Source organism: Odontesthes bonariensis, chromosome 18, assembly GCF_027942865.1.
Source record: "Odontesthes bonariensis isolate fOdoBon6 chromosome 18, fOdoBon6.hap1, whole genome shotgun sequence".
Taxonomy (NCBI): domain Eukaryota; kingdom Metazoa; phylum Chordata; class Actinopteri; order Atheriniformes; family Atherinopsidae; genus Odontesthes; species Odontesthes bonariensis.
In genome coordinates this window covers 16,413,946-16,429,560 of record NC_134523.1, presented here as the reverse complement: position 1 = coordinate 16,429,560, position 15,615 = coordinate 16,413,946, and the positions used below count along the sequence as shown (strand labels likewise).

At 40.9% G+C, this 15,615-nt stretch overlaps 3 protein-coding genes across 5 annotated transcripts; all 3 read left to right on the top strand.

The window, feature by feature from the left end:
* Window positions 1-1,199: 1,199 nt before the first annotated feature.
* s100a11 (S100 calcium binding protein A11) lies at window positions 1,200-2,848 on the top strand. Its single transcript, XM_075449424.1, has 3 exons — window positions 1,200-1,308; window positions 1,402-1,541; window positions 2,519-2,848. The coding sequence occupies exons 2-3, from the start codon at window positions 1,413-1,415 to the stop codon at window positions 2,651-2,653; spliced, it is 264 nt and encodes an 87-aa protein (XP_075305539.1). The 5' UTR covers window positions 1,200-1,308; window positions 1,402-1,412; the 3' UTR covers window positions 2,654-2,848.
* A 1,664-nt stretch (window positions 2,849-4,512) lies between these two features.
* s100u (S100 calcium binding protein U) lies at window positions 4,513-11,419 on the top strand. The gene is made up of 3 exons (XM_075449025.1): window positions 4,513-4,666; window positions 7,343-7,471; window positions 7,785-11,419. The coding sequence occupies exons 2-3, from the start codon at window positions 7,352-7,354 to the stop codon at window positions 8,337-8,339; spliced, it is 675 nt and encodes a 224-aa protein (XP_075305140.1). The 5' UTR covers window positions 4,513-4,666; window positions 7,343-7,351; the 3' UTR covers window positions 8,340-11,419.
* Window positions 11,420-11,592: 173 nt separating this feature from the next.
* Window positions 11,593-14,104, top strand: s100s (S100 calcium binding protein S). Of its 3 annotated transcripts, none has more exons than XM_075449315.1 (4): window positions 11,593-11,672; window positions 12,792-12,838; window positions 13,141-13,294; window positions 13,470-14,104. In XM_075449315.1, the coding sequence occupies exons 2-4, from the start codon at window positions 12,825-12,827 to the stop codon at window positions 13,665-13,667; spliced, it is 366 nt and encodes a 121-aa protein (XP_075305430.1). In that variant the 5' UTR covers window positions 11,593-11,672; window positions 12,792-12,824; the 3' UTR covers window positions 13,668-14,104. The 3 variants fall into 3 exon arrangements, with proteins under 3 accessions (XP_075305430.1, XP_075305432.1, XP_075305431.1); XM_075449316.1 differs by lacking the exon at window positions 11,593-11,672 and adding an exon at window positions 12,592-12,696; XM_075449317.1 differs by lacking the exon at window positions 12,792-12,838 and having other exon boundaries at window positions 11,610-11,672.
* The last annotated feature ends 1,511 nt before the right edge of the window (window positions 14,105-15,615 follow it).

Below are 15,615 nucleotides of genomic sequence, written 5' to 3'. Positions count from 1 at the left end.
GTCAAAACATTAGCTTTTAGGGACATGCCCAAACTTGCTTATTAATCAAGGGCATTTAATGAGCAGTACCTGACTACTCAGCTGTTGTGGAAACAGTAAGGACATACTTAATTTTTTCACACTGATTATGCATTTTGGCTTAGTTTTTGTTCAATAAATAATGACACACTGTAACATGGCATGTGTTGTTGTTTAACTGAGCTTGTATCTTTCTATTTTAAGAGCTAGTGAGGACCAAATTTATTTTCCAAGTGCTGACACGTAAAACCTCAGAACTGAAGGAGGGCTTACTTTCTTTTCCATCCTTTTATGTTTCTATGGAGAGCATTTCACAAACCAACTGAATAGATTCCTAAATGAAAAGAACTAGAGCCGGTGTTGTCAATGCGATACTTTTGGTTTTGAAAAGTTAACAATGCCACCCAGCAGTGTGTAAAACACGGCAGCTGACTCACTCTCTGATGGGAAGTAGAAGTGTTGTCACGGCTGGCACCTATTATCACACCTAAGATACCAAACTGAAATATTTACTCCCAGATTTAATACTCTGAGCAAGAGCTTACACATTCACAAGCACAAACTCACCCGCACCCTGTGCCGATACGGCGACAAACCAGTCACAGACCTGGTATGTTGATGAGTGAGAACAACTCGGTCCTTATGAAACAGCAGAGAGAGCCTGTCATTCTTTAAATTCTACAACAAGTCAGCAAAGAGGCATTTCAGACATTTGTGCTTCCTCTCTTTGACTTCTAAAGGTATGACCCTAATAAAATGATGGTCACTAGATCTGCTGCAAAACAACCATCATCCTCCAATGTGGTTAAAATGGTATTCCATACACACAATATGCAGTTGAAAGGTACACATGAGTCAGTGTGCGTTTGTCCTCTGTGCTATTATTTGTGTCATGTTTTGTATAAACTAATTACTGCTTAGACATGCATGATTCTGTCTCTCGATTAGACCAGCCTGATGCTATCTGCAGAAAAGACTGAGATAGGTTTTGTGCAGTCATCAGAAGAGAATTGCCCTTTGTAGGTCAGCATGGCAGTTCCCTGGTTTATGTGTGCGTGGGAGGGTTTGTAGTTTTTTTTTTTTTAACGTGCCTGGGTCATGGAAATCAGGCAGCGATGAGGGCAGCCTGCAGGATGGGGGAGAAGAGATGGGCAGGTTAAGTGTTTTCCGCTGATGTGTGCAGCAGTGATGGCGATGAAGCACATATATTTGGGGAGGTGATGGTCAGAGTGGAGGGATAAGGCTCTTGGTACCTTCTGCAACTCGCCACGCTGTATCTAAACACAGCAGGTAAGACATCGACTGTTGGTTTCTACATCTGATTTTATGTCTAGGTGTACTCAGCTTTGTTGAAGCTTTTTTCACGGCTCACCTGCTTTACAGCACAAACCATCATGGAAGCAGCCATCACCACCATTGTCACCCAGTTCAAGGTGTACGCTGGGAATGACGGATCCTCCAACACGCTGAGCAAAGATGAATTCCACAGCCTGGTGACCTCTCAGCTACCAAACTTCGTCAAGGTGAGTCTCCTGGATTGTTGTCAGCTTCTTTGGGTCCTGATTTCTGTCGACTTCATTGAGCACAGACAGGGAGACGTTAAATGAAACTCTTTTATTTTGCAGCATCCAGTTGTTTGGAGCTTTGTTACATGTCAGATGTTACACTCCATCAGTATTTTCCTTTAGTTCGAATTTTACTTTACTTAGTTTTACAGATGTCAGAGCAGAATCAAAAATTTATATTCTGGGATGTGAACATGACCATTTTCATTTTTTTAAATGTATGATTTTAGAACATGAATGATGATGCTATATTATCTGTGTGTATTGTAACACGAGTTATTATTTTTCAGTCAGTTTAATAACTTTGCACTTGTGGGAATTTCCTGCATTCGATTTTGCACGCTTTTACTACTACAGACTTCGTGTGGGTGTACATGTGACACACCACACTACTGTTTTACTTGTTTTTTCTTCACTTGTCACATTGAAAATGACAAACAGGTTTCAAAACTCTAATCTCAGGCTTAGGTTTAGGGTGGGATTAGTTTTCTTTAAAAGTCAACCTTCAGATGTGTTTAATGATACAGTTTAGGATTCAGTATGTTTTCTTAATAATTGCTGAAATGTAGAACCAATCAAATTGGTGACAATTTGTTCAAATCTTTCACGCTTATGACAATGTAATAAAAGCAGTAGTGTTTGACAAGTAAAGCAACTTTTACTATAACCGTCAATGTAGTAAATGTGTTATAAAGGCTACAGTCAGTGATTATGTTTAAGTTAAGTTTCCCACAGTTATCAACACATATAGGCCTAACATGTAAATAAATAGATTAAATTTGTGCCTTCAAAGGCTTTTAACATTAGGAAACATTGTCTGTCCATATATTTATTACTCCACTCAACCATTAGGTGGCAGGACAGTCTTTCACAGTAGCTGATGTTGCAGCTCAAAGTGATCTTACAATGATCAGTGTCTCGTCTATCGCCCACAGAATGCCAACGATCCCGGAGCGATCGACCAGCTCATGGCCTCTATAGATGAAAACAACGACGGGGAGTTGACGTTCTCTGAGTTCTGGCAGCTGATTGGCAAACTGGCGAGTAAACAGGGAGGCTTCAGTCCGTAGTGCTTTGCCATCTTCTGTCATTGAACAGATTGTGCAACACCCATCACATAAGTTTATTTCGGCTGTAAACTGTGGGGCGTTTGAATTCTTTTATCGCTCCACCAATGCAACACGTGTAACTCCTTAGTTAACCATTTGTTGAATGTGGGGAACTTTGAATTAAAGGCTTCATTGTCATGAATCTACAACCACCTACTCTCAGTCTCCTGTCATTCATTCACCACCTTATATGATGTTCAGCCACCCACATTTGATCAGGAGAGAATGACAGCCTTGATTTGGCGGTTGTAATCCTATATGGATTACTGCCGCCACAACCACACCATCAACCTTATATCTTGTTCCATAGGGCGTCCTAATGTCTGTACAAAGCTGCCTGTCCAAGCATTAAGCAGCTATGATGCAAAAGCCTTGTCTTTACTGTCCATCAATAAGACTTCAATAGATAGGCCCAAATACATCCCATTATTTTTGGGAAACAGTATTGTTGTTGCAACATGGTGTTTCTTTAGACTGTATTTCCCTTTGATTTGGTCACTTTGGATTACTTCTAATGTCTAGACAAAGTTATGTGTGCTGGCACGCTCCCCTGCTGTTTTAAAGCCTATAGACCTTGGCTAATTTTGTAGGTGGAAAAAAAAAAAAGGTGCTGCTCTCATGACTTTGGGGCTTGACTCTTTCAACTGATAAGTAAAAGTAAACTTTGCATCCGAATTAAGTTATGGTAAGGTGCTGGCGTGGGAGGGTTGACAATGGGCCAACGAGTCCAAAAAACAAAGACAAAGTGAGCATGGCATCCATTTAGGGAAGACTTTGTGCAAACTGCCTGTTTGCTGCCGTGAGCTCCTCCAGATAATAAACGTGGGTGTTAGTGTCTCGTGTAGCCATACAAAGAAACACCAGCAGTGAGATATAATCTGTAGAGGGAATTTACTACTGGCTTGTAAAAGAATCTGGCAAGACTGTTTCACATCTTGCCGCTCACATCAGCTTTCCTGTAATATATTCTGAAATATCCAAAGTACTTTGTTAATGACCAGAATTGCATTCTCTGGTCAGATTTTCCATCTGTCTGTCTTCAGCTCTATCTCCACCCAGGCACTTCAGCCCACATTTTAAGTTACTTGTACTTTACTTATGTATCTTGATTTTCATGTTAAATTGATCTAACAGCTGTAGGTTACAGCAGAGGTTAACTTTAAAAACAGAAGAGATCAGATTGAAAAATATATCAACTGTTACACAGAAACCTGAGCCACGTGTCAGCACAAAAACAATTAGTCAAACTGCATCCACCGCCTGTTTATACATCAATAGTTACCAAAAAGTATGTCATTAATCTATAACTTTTACCCTTTAGAAGATTTTCTTAAATCTACGTTTGCTATGTATATATTTTCTACCTGGATAAAAGTTGTAATAACCAGCCTCTTCGACCACATATGTGTTCGGTTAAGTTTAACCAGAGTATTATGGCATATGGCTATACTTTCATTTCGTTTATTTTTTCCTTTTCTGTTCACTCAATAAGTGAACTGAAATGCTCTTGAAAGGGCCTGAATCTTGTGCAGATGAAGTAATCCCACCCGCCCTGTCTCCCAGTCCCAGCAGATGAAGCCGCTCCAAGCCACAAGCCAGCCCAGCTGGCGTGAAACTGAGCAAATCACACATGAAGTCAAATAGCAGACCCATGCACCAAAGATAATTCCAATAAAAAACATCTATAAGTATATTTGATACACTTTCACTCCCTTTTCACGCGAGTTAGGATCGCTGTCTTCCACATTCACAGTCCCTCCTCGCACTCTTCCAGGTACACGCCCTTTGACTTGTGAGGGGGAAAACTTTTAAAGACAGAAAAAAAAAAAAAAACTAAATCACGGAAGAGATTCTGCAGTCCTACTAGTTTGGCAAGTCCTCTGGGCTCAATCAGCGCAGAAAGGCGGAGAAGAAGACAGAAACTCACATTTGCACATATTTTACACACTTCTCGTGTCCCGCAGACGGTAAACGGTGAGTTGACTGCGTTTATTTTTTTGCTTTATTTTAAGCTTTTCCTCCGTGTAAGCAGCTTATTTCCCCATCGTTTTGCCACGTTTCGATAAACTCTTGTAAGAGCCATGAAACTTGGCCGCTGTCTTACTGCAAGACGGAATGAAAATAGTGTTCTGCGAAGTTTTAGGATCCCCTTGCTCTTTTATAAAAGCGGGAATTGTGATAGTTGATTGTCGTGTTTAGTTTTCATTTGCCCTTTTTTCGACAGAGTGTGGTTGCTTTCTACTCTCCCTCTTAAATTCCTGCAAAGATATCTGATATTTTGATTTAGACAAGTTGTCAAGATGACGGTCAGGTACCGAGAACTTATTAAAAATAGAAGGGACTCGATGTGACAGGGTTTGGGGCTTAAACAGAGCACAATCCGCCGGTATCCGGGTCGTGCGTAAAAGCGCTTTTGGCAATTTGCTTTTTATAGAGAGGCCCACTAGAGTGACAGTCTGGCTTTCTGAGTTTATCCCGGTAGATTTGTGATAGCTTCTGTCAATACTGCCTCTTGAGTATTTACTTTTGAGTATCTACAACAACGTGTGGTGTTTTTGGTGAGTTCTAAAGCCACTACTCCTCATAATGTCGCACACGCGGTTCTGCGTTTAAATATGTGCAGAAGAGCGGGATGAAAGACGGTCACTGTTCGTCTGCTCATCGCAATTTACAGCCACAACCTAACTTGTTCCTCTGTTAATATTTTATGCCACACTAGCGGTAGTATTGTCGTTACTCTGCGCACATACCGTATCACGTTCGCCCATTTGGAAACGCAACACTCATCTCCTTTGGGCTCCGGGGAGAAACGGGAAACCTTCAGTTGTAGGCCTGTATGTTTAATTATTTGCGCAGTTGTTTTGGGCGCGTTTGGGGCAAATAACAGGGATTAGTTTGGACAAGATGAACCTCCGACGTGGGACAGACGAAGTCCTGAATTCATTTGTCTTAATTAGGGCATGTGTTGGGCTGCTATCCAGGCACCTTAAGATAGGTCACCTGGCAAATAATGAATGTGAGAATGTAGTGAGATGTCAGTCCAAGAATAGAAGAAATGTTGTGGGTATTTCTGTGAAGAGCTGTTAAGCCTTGAGTTTACTCAGGCTGCAGAGGGTGTGTCACTGGCGCAGGAAGAAGTCCCCTAAAATTCCAGCAGAGCTCAGGATTTGTTTGAAACAATTAAAACTGACTAAAAGACACCTTTGTTCAGGTGTGCACTTAAGAAAAAAAAACTAAAAAGAAAAGCTTTTTAAGTACATGCTCATGAAATTACAGTTGTTTAGTGACAGCTGTTTTGACACTCAGAAGAAATCGAGTCTCGGCTTCATGCAAACTTGGGGTTGTACTGTGTTCATATGGCTCAAACAGTTACGGAGATCAGTAGGTCATCTGCTGATCTGAAAAGGGTCGAGTGAAATTTTAGATTTTAATGATGCTTTGCGGCCAGAGCTCCTTGTCACCTGGTATAATGACACTAACAGTCACATAGCTGAATTGGCCATATAGTGCATTCTTGTGGTGACTCTTAGAGGAAATTGCTTTCTTGGATGGTGCTTTAGTGTGAAATGCACTTCAGTAACTGAGAATATTGATATGCTGTTCACAAATTTACGTCTTGCAAGACTGCATCCTTGTTGAAAGAAGAGTCAACAGGGTGTTTATTCATCTACTGTATGTAACTTGTTGTTTGTTTTGAGGTGTGAATAGTAAGCCAACTGACAACTGTGTTTTTTCTTGAATATGTCTCACTGCTTTGGGGCAAACTTGCTCAGAGTTGGCCTGTAAATTCCTGTCTAAGTGATCTCCACAGACTGCAATGAATGGAATTCCAGAAAACATGTCACCAACTGGCTTGTTGCACTTTGAGCAATGTCTGTAGTTTATCTTTGCATCTGACAAGACCCAAATTCTTGATTGCCTTGCTGTCAAAGTCAGGAAGACTCTCAAATATTTGTGCATATTTCAATGCGTTGGAACCATCTGGTGATAATTCCTACCGTAGCTGCCCTAATTTTCGTCTTTGGTTGTGTGTGAGACAAGTAGCTGGAGAGAGAAAAAGGGTAGCAGAGTATAAAACCAGGATGAGGCAGTGGCAGGTATAAGAAGAGAGTGACACTGGCAAGAAAGCAAAATCGAGAGAGGAAGAAAGAAAGAGAGAGATGAGCAGACAGGGACTAGGTAACCCCTCAGGTAATCTGAATCCCAGTTCCCTCGGTGGCTTCAGAAGATCAGATGACCTATCAAAGATCAGAACTTCCATTGTGGATCAGAGCTCATCTCGCAATCAAACTCCCTCTCACCCTCGCTCCACTTATCTTACGTCACCGTTCCTGTCTTATTGTAGCTCTAGACTCACCACCTGATATGAAAGCCCTCGCATGGACGTGAGGGGATCCTCTGTTTCATTTTCCACTGCATGTGCCTGTAACCACAATGTGTTTTAAATCAAACATCTCTGTAACTTAGTCCCTCTTGAATTTCCTTCGGGATCAATAAACTATCTATCTATCTATCTATCTATCTATCTATCTATCTGTCTATCTATCTATCTATCTATCTATCTATCTATCTGTCATGTCTTTATGTCCATTTGTCTGTCCACCTACCTAATCATCTATCACACCACTGGTGTGACTTCTCTTTTCCCAGAGAGGAGACATGGAGGATGCCATTCAGAGCATGGTGAAGGTTTTCCTCAAGACGACCAAAGGAAAAGAGAGTCTAGGAAAGAAAGAATTCCAGAGCCTGGTATCAAACCAGCTCGGCAACATCCTTTCGGTTAGGAAATGTTTATTGAACCTCTCTGACCTGCTCCTAACCTTTTATGATGTGAAGCACATAGTGGTCATTTAAAGAGCTGTGGCCAGTCTTAATCTGTCCATATTTTTAATTTGATCGAATAATTATGGAATAGTGTAAAAAGTGAAGTGTTATGTTAGAATGTTTATCTTCAGCCATTTCACGTAAATCAAGCCGCTGAAAGACTGTAATTTATTGACTGTGTATGGCATTTTTTAGCAGTGAAAGTCCAGGTTATAGTTACTCGTCGTCATGATTGATTGTTTCATGGTTCTGTTTATCTACTACCCAGGACACAGACAGCAAGGAGGCAATTGATAACATGGGCCAGGGACTGGATTCCAACCAAGACGGTAAGGTCGGCTTTGAGGAGTACATGAAGCTAGTCGGCTACTTGGCGTGCTCGCTCAGCGAGCAGCGCAACATTGCCAAAGAGGAGCCTGCACAGAACGCCGCACCCGGTCAAGGGACGCAAAGCGCCCCGGATAAAGAAGAGGAGAAGTCTGAGGCAAATGCAGAGGTAAAGGAGGAAGCAAAGCCAAAGGCAGATGAAGAAGCGAAGGCAGACGCGACAGCTGAAGCAAAAGTAGAAGCAAAAGCAGATGCAGATGCAAAGGTAGAAGTAAAGGTCGAAGCGAAGGCAGAGGGAGAGGCGAAGCCCAAGGCGGCAAAGGAGGAAGCAACACCAGCCACGACAGCAGTGGCAGCTGCAGCAGCAGCAGTAGAAGTGGCTGGTAAAGAGGCAGAGAAGGCGGAAGAAACAATAAAGGTGGAGGAAACTGCAGAGAAGTTGCCCGCTGCTGTGGAGGAAGAAGTGGAGAAGAAGACAGAGGAGGCCACTTCATAGTGGACAACCCATTCCTTCACAAAAGAAATAACTCACACTTCCCAATTCAACACTACAGAGAGTTAAACATGTATGCCAAATAAGTCAGAAAGCTGGTAATTTTTTTAAATATACAACTTTAAAATACAGAATTATGGTAAAACATCAAACACTACAAAACCCACACTATTCCTTATATATGATTATGTACATGAGAGTACAGCTATTGCTTTGTACTGCTAGTTACCACTATGTCCATATGTACAGCATGTGCATCCCACTATTAAGCACATTTACCTCATTATGATGACATACTATGATAGCATCCAGTTGTACTATCATGTGCATGCTGTATCCATGTGAAAACCTTCATGTAAACTATGATTTTTGCTGCACACTTGACTTAGATGTCTCAACACACTACTGCAGACAAGATACTCCCCATGTTTTCCCCAATTATGTCTATCTTCCAAAGCTGTGGCATGCTCTCATTGCACAGTCATATGGGTCCTCTATGAAGCTTTAGCTATTAACAACAGGCTAGACTCCTATATCTCAAAGGAATAGTTTGACATTTTTGGGGCTTAATAGTCATGATTCAGACGGGATGAATGGTACCACTATGAAATATATTACTCTGTCATGATTGAAGAGCCAAAAACATCTAAAAGTACACTTAAAGCTCACTGAATAAATGATTAAGTATTGTTGGTTTAACCAGTTTTCATTTTAAACAATCAGTGAGCTTTAAAGGAGCTGGTAGGAAAGAACCACGCCAGCTTGAACCTTTGGAAATGTTAATTATTATATATTACATTGCATCAAATAACACTAACACTAAATCTTTTTACATTCCTTTAACTCAGTACTATGGCTAATTTAGCAAGACTATAAACAAACTGTTTAGCTGAAGCTTTGCAGTGCTTCAGCTTATCTTGATTGTGCTCTCATGCTCCTTCTAGTCTACTCTAAAGGCTATCTCACTCCTTTAGTTTATCTGGAGCCTACAGTATGTTATCCTCACCCATCCTCAGCCATAATTGGGAACTGGAAGATCAGGTGTGACCCTTGGCTAAATAATTAAGGCACAGGGATGGAATCTACACCTAAAGGACCATTATGGTAAAAAAAAAAAAAAAAAGGAGGCTGAAATAGTCCCATGGGAGTGGGCTGGGGACTAGCATAGCAGGTCAGAGAAGGTGTTTGTGCAACCTAATCTGCCTGATTAGACATGGAAGAGAAGAACAGGATAATAAAGCACCAAGATGTCAAAAAAGAAGGGGTGCAAAACTTGATTTTTTGTTTTTTAGAACTGTGACAGGTTCTTCTTACTGAACCATTAGGTGCTGGGCAAGAATTATCTGGAGAAACCTCTGGCAGCACTGGATAGAGGGAAGTGGCGAGAAAAGCAGAAATCTGAACTCTGTTTTCGAGGCTCTCTTTAGCATGAATCATTGAAGTTTGTTGGTTTCAGCACCAGCTGTTTGGGCTTTTGTTTGTCGGTTACACCCTCCTATGGTTTAAACACCCTGTTTGACCTGCAACTGGATCCTTGGGCATTAGGCATTGGGAAATTACTGGACTAGGCATTTCATGAGTAACACACCCTGGGACACAAACAATTACATGAACTAATCCCAGGCTCCAGTAGTCTTGCTCATCATATGAGGAGGTAGCATCTTTGACAAATTTTGATGTTGATAAGCAACAAATAATAATGAGCCTAATATGGTCCATGTTATCTGAAACTTATTTGCTAGATATTCCCATTTTATTACCATTATGGCCATTATTTAAATCCTATTTGGCCTCTTTATATGTACCTTAAAACCTATATCAATTCTAGTACTCTTGTTTGGACCACTATGGAGATCACTTGAAAATGTACTTCTTTGCCACATTCTTTATAATTTGTCAGTTCGAGTTGAATGAATTTGTAAATCATCTCATCATTAGAAATACGCCATGAGAAAAGGGCTTTCCGTGTGTCATAATTCATCTGCGGAGTGCAGACATTTTAGGCACACTACCAAAACGTTACACCTTGTGCACTATCGGAGCACCTGGCATTTCAAACTGCTCAACAGCAAAATGGGCGAGACAAATAAACACGGGTCATGCGATCACCTTGCCTCACCGTGACACTCCCATTGTAAACACTCTAATTTACACTTACTCTGCTCAGTCTGTACTGAAAGTACACTACGCGTCCAGCATTAGCTGATATTAACAAACTTACTGCTTACCCTGGACCTTTGTTTTTTTTAGACTATTGTTATTATTTCTTATATTAAAATCTTAACTTTTTTATATTACTTTTGGTACTTCCTGTGGATATTGAAAACATCAGTCTATTGCACCATCTACAGTCAGCTTCCTGTTTAGCAGTGTATCATCACTGCCCTTGTGGGCCCGTGATAGCTGAGTTGAGGTACAGTAGGATGGTTCAAGCAAAATTCACCTACTTGATGATTTGAAATTACTTAACTTGCACTACCAGCAGATTCCTTTATTTAATGTGAGCAGACTTGGTTTGACCATCATGTGGAAAATGTTTAATCACAGATAATCCTTTATTTGAGCATATTTGGAATAACACAAGACCTATGAGAGATAAGTTTTCTTTCCAAGAGGTTTATCAGTTTTCTTTGACAGATATGTCCCGCAGTGTAGACCCCACCCAGCTTTAACTCAAATAGATTAAAAACATGCTGGAATTGAGCAAAGCAGATTTGCGTCAGGGAGTGTTTCCATTGTCCCTCGATAAATCTCGTTCCATCTGAGATACAGTTGATGAAGATGAAAGTTGACAATCTCCCAACTGGATTTCCCAAGTACACATAGAAGTATACAGATGTTCTTTTCAAACTCACAGGGTCTAAATGTTTGTTATTATGGGACAATTCCCAGCATGCTGTGCAGTCTATTATCTGTTTATGTCCTGCCAAGACCTAGAGAGGATGTGTGTTTAGCAGCTGGACTCGTGTCAGTCCACTGTCATGTCCAATAAAAGTCACTGTGCTAATATTTCATAAGTAATGCTGTATCATTTTTGCTTAATCTATGTAATGGCTAATAAAGAATAAAATTTTGACAACATGTTTTCATTGTGAGGCTCGCTCTGTTAAAAACCCATATGTATATTTGATGGAGAGAGGAAAAGAGGGAGGGAATCACCTAGAGAGATAGATAGAAACAGGAGGAGTAAGTGGGTGAGGGAGTATGGGGGTGAGGAGGAGGGGGGGGGGCAGGTGATATTTAAGCCACTGGCGAACTCTCTCCCCATCCATCTCTGCTTTGGCTCTGTCCCCTGCACCTCTTTAAAGACAAAGGAGGCCCTCCATCAGCACTCAGGTAAGACGGACAGACAGCTTGCTTTCCTGGACTTTCTCCTCTGTATCTGATGAAGGGTTCACTGCGTAGCATTCTGTGCAACTGCAGTGAATACAGTGGGAACTAAAACCTTTAATATGGAATAAATAGTGGGTGCTCTGCAGTTGACTTGGACTGTGAGGGTAATCTGATGGGTTAGGGTTTGCTTTCCATTGATGTGGGATCTGAGAAAAGGGTGACAGGAAATTAAAACATAAAACAATTAAAGCCAGAAGGGGTTTGTTGATAAGCAGTGATACGTGATCACTCTATGCTGACATTAATCTAGAATAAACAGCTCTTGATGTGACTGGAATGATATCTCCATGTATCCTGCCTTCATAAAGCAAACTTTCATTATGTCAAAGCCTAAAATAGTGTGCATCTCTTTCAGGACATGGGTATGGTTTCATCAATAAGAATACATAGTGCATGTGCATTATTACCATTCTAAATATTGTATGGGGTTACTGATAGAATTTGCGTATCATTGTTTCCTGTTGTATTGCGTCAGTCACTGAGACGAATGACCCCTATAGATTTTCCAGCTCGCCAGCTTTGGTGTCCACTGGCCTCCTCTTTTGTCTGCTACCTGTTCAACATTCTGACATCAGCAACTGCTTTTGTAATAATTAATAAATCATGGCGAGGGAGACTGGCGGATTGATTGTCTCTCAGTATAATTGATAAGCCTTGCCAAAACTCTCTACACTGTTTTTACATTCCTGAACTTTTAACTTGAGAATGAAAGTTGGATGCATAGTGAACATGGAATGCCCCCATTTGTGCGCAAGTTAGTGCATATGCAAGCACCTCAGATTACGTGCCGCCTCAGTTTCTGTATGTCAGGGTTGTGTTTCACTTCTGGTCTCCATTTTGAACAATAAGACTGTTACACATTCAACACACAGAGACGTCTTTTACACTAAAACCGCTTTTCTACGGTAACTATCACGTCCATTACCGATTCAGCTAACATAGGCAATAACCTGAGGAACTAAAAACAGTTAAGTGTGTGAATTGTTTCTGCACAATGAGACGGTGTTCGCACTCAAACGTTGCATCATTGACAGTAACCTATCTGTGTCTGTGTGTGCACAGTCTCTCCACGAGTCCAGCACAAGACGCTCCAAGATGCCGGACACAATGTGTGTAAGATTGTTCGAAAAGCTTTTCCAAAGCTGTTTTCCATCTTTCCATCCAAAATGTAAAATCTTCAGGAATAATACCACACTATTTCAAATTTGGGTCTACAATAGCCTCTACACTTCACACAGAAAGTTATTCAACCTACCTCTCTCTTATTATTCCACTCATCATTCTAACTGTCCAACTGTCACTTTATCTTGGAGGTGGCTGCACCCTTGACTGCTATGTGACCGCACATGCAGATGGGGCTGGAGCGGGCATTTTGTTCCTGTCTAACCTTTTGACCCGATGCCCTTTCCAGAATGTCCAAAGAGCCCACTTCCAACCTGGAGAGTGCCATGCAGATGCTCATAAAGACCTTCCACAAGTACTCGGGGAAGGAAGGCGACAAGTATACTCTGAGCAGGGGAGAACTGAAGGAGCTGCTACTAGAGGAGCTGGGGAGTTACCTTGGGGTAAGAGGGGAGTGTATAGAGAAACAAATACATGGTTGCACACTAACATACAAATATGCAGGTTTGCAGGTTTGCACACACACACAAGTTCAAACAAGCCTGTGATTCATAAGCCCACACACAAATATCAGAGGACACATTCTTAACTCTCTCTGGGTCTGTTCCCCACTGACAGAGCTCCAAAGATAATGAAGCAGTTGAGAAGGTGATGAACGACCTGGACGCCAACAATGACGGGGAGGTGGACTTCACCGAGTTTATCATTCTGATGGGAGCTCTCACGGTCGCCTGCAACGACTTCTTCCTGGAGTTCAAAACAGATGACAAGGCAAAAGACGCAGGCACGGGCGAGTCAGCAGAGAAGAAAGATTGAATCTGTGCAAGAGAAGGAGAAAAACAGGAGGGAGGGAGAGAGGGGAAGAAGAGGAGGAGGAAGAGCTGTAATTCGGATGGCTTTTTAGTCTTATATAATTTTCAAGCACTAAAAGCACACATTGTAGAAGATTTTCATACCCATCCAATTCAGGTCGAGTTGCACTTGCATAAATCCAGTTAGTGAATTTACATAAACAACAACTTTCAACTCAATTTAAGCAGTTTTGACACTTCACTGGAGTCAAGAAGACAACGGAAAGAAAGGGAGTTTTGCAGAAATGGGTATTTGAGCTTTTCTTGCACACAAATAATTTCTGAACATATATGAAGTTGTAGATCATCATATTATTGTATGTAGTCTGTGTTGAAAAATAGGAGATCTTGCACCTATTTTGTAATATTTTATGGAAATAACCAATGCTTCAAAATAATAAACATGGCATTTAAACAGCAACTTCTTGGTGTCTGTTTGGTTTCACATACAAATCTGTATAGAATGCTGTGTGTCCTTTGTTTGGTAGACTAATTTTAACTTGATGCAGACAAGATGTTTAAAATGAAGTTGGGACAGGGGCAACATATAACTAAATTGTGTAATCAAAGAAAAAATGTCACCCAATGGATTATCTTACAACTCATCAGGTTAATTGTCAACAGGTCAGTAACATCATTTGGTATTAAAATAAACATCCTTTCTGAGAAAACTATGTGGGAAAAAGAATGATAATCTAATCATTTCATAATCAGCTGCACATGATATAATTAAAAGATTTCTGTAGTACAAGGCTTAAACTCAGTACTGAAACAGCCCTCAGGCAGAACGGCAATGAATACAGACAACACCCTGTAGCTGAAATCAATCCATAGGCTCAAGAACACCTCTGAAAACCATGCCACTGAACATGGTTTGTTGCTGCATGTAGAAACAAGCAAGTTAAAACTGCCATGCAAAGAAACAAAAATATACATGCTTCAGACATGCTCCTGTCGTTTCTCGACCCTAACTCTAACTTTGGCTAAAGTGTAAGACTGCCCCGCAGTTTGATTTTTTCTTTTTCGAAATCAAAAATGCCGTTTTTCTCTGCGCTAAAGATAAGACGGATCATAGACTTATCAGCCAAAGTTGAAGTCAGCATCTGTGATGGTCGGTTGCATTAATGGACAAGGCATGAGTAACTTGCATGTCTGTGAAGGACCCTTTAACGCTGAACAGTATATACAACAGTACAAAAGTCTTGGCCCATTCCTTTTTTCTTTGAACATTGACTGCTTTTCATTCATTTTCAGCCCTATTGTTGTGCCTGACCATTTTTAAAGGAGTGTGCTTTTTGTTTGTGCACCCGCTTAAGCATGAGTTGATCTAAAACATATAAATACCTTTCAACATTGATGGTGCCTTTCTACATGTAGAAGGTGCCCATTCCATAGGCACTAATGTACCCTGATACCATCGGAGATGGAGTCTTTTAATCTGAGCCCTGATAATTAGTCTGGATGATGCACCATCCACGATTTCAAAAAAATCTTTCGAATTTCAATTTGTGTGACCACAGAACTATTTTGCTGTTGCTGGCACAGCAAACTACGTACATTGACAATAATTTCTGGAAGTGTTCCTGAGCCTGTGCAGGGATTTCCGTGACAGAATCGTGTCTGCCTTAATGTAGTGATGCCGAAGGGCCCGATGATCACTTGCATTCAATGTACGTAGATTTTTGCCTTGCGTAATGAGATATCTCAATAATCTCTGAATCTTTTGATGATATTATGTACTGTAGATGATGAAAATTTAAAATCAATTCTGAAATTATTCCACAATTTGTAGCAATTTTTGCTGGCTAAACCTCTGTCCATCGTTACTTCTGAGAGACTCTGCCTCTCTAAGGTGCTCATTTTTATATCCGGTCATGTTAGCTGACATGTTGCCAATATTTCTTTTTAGTACC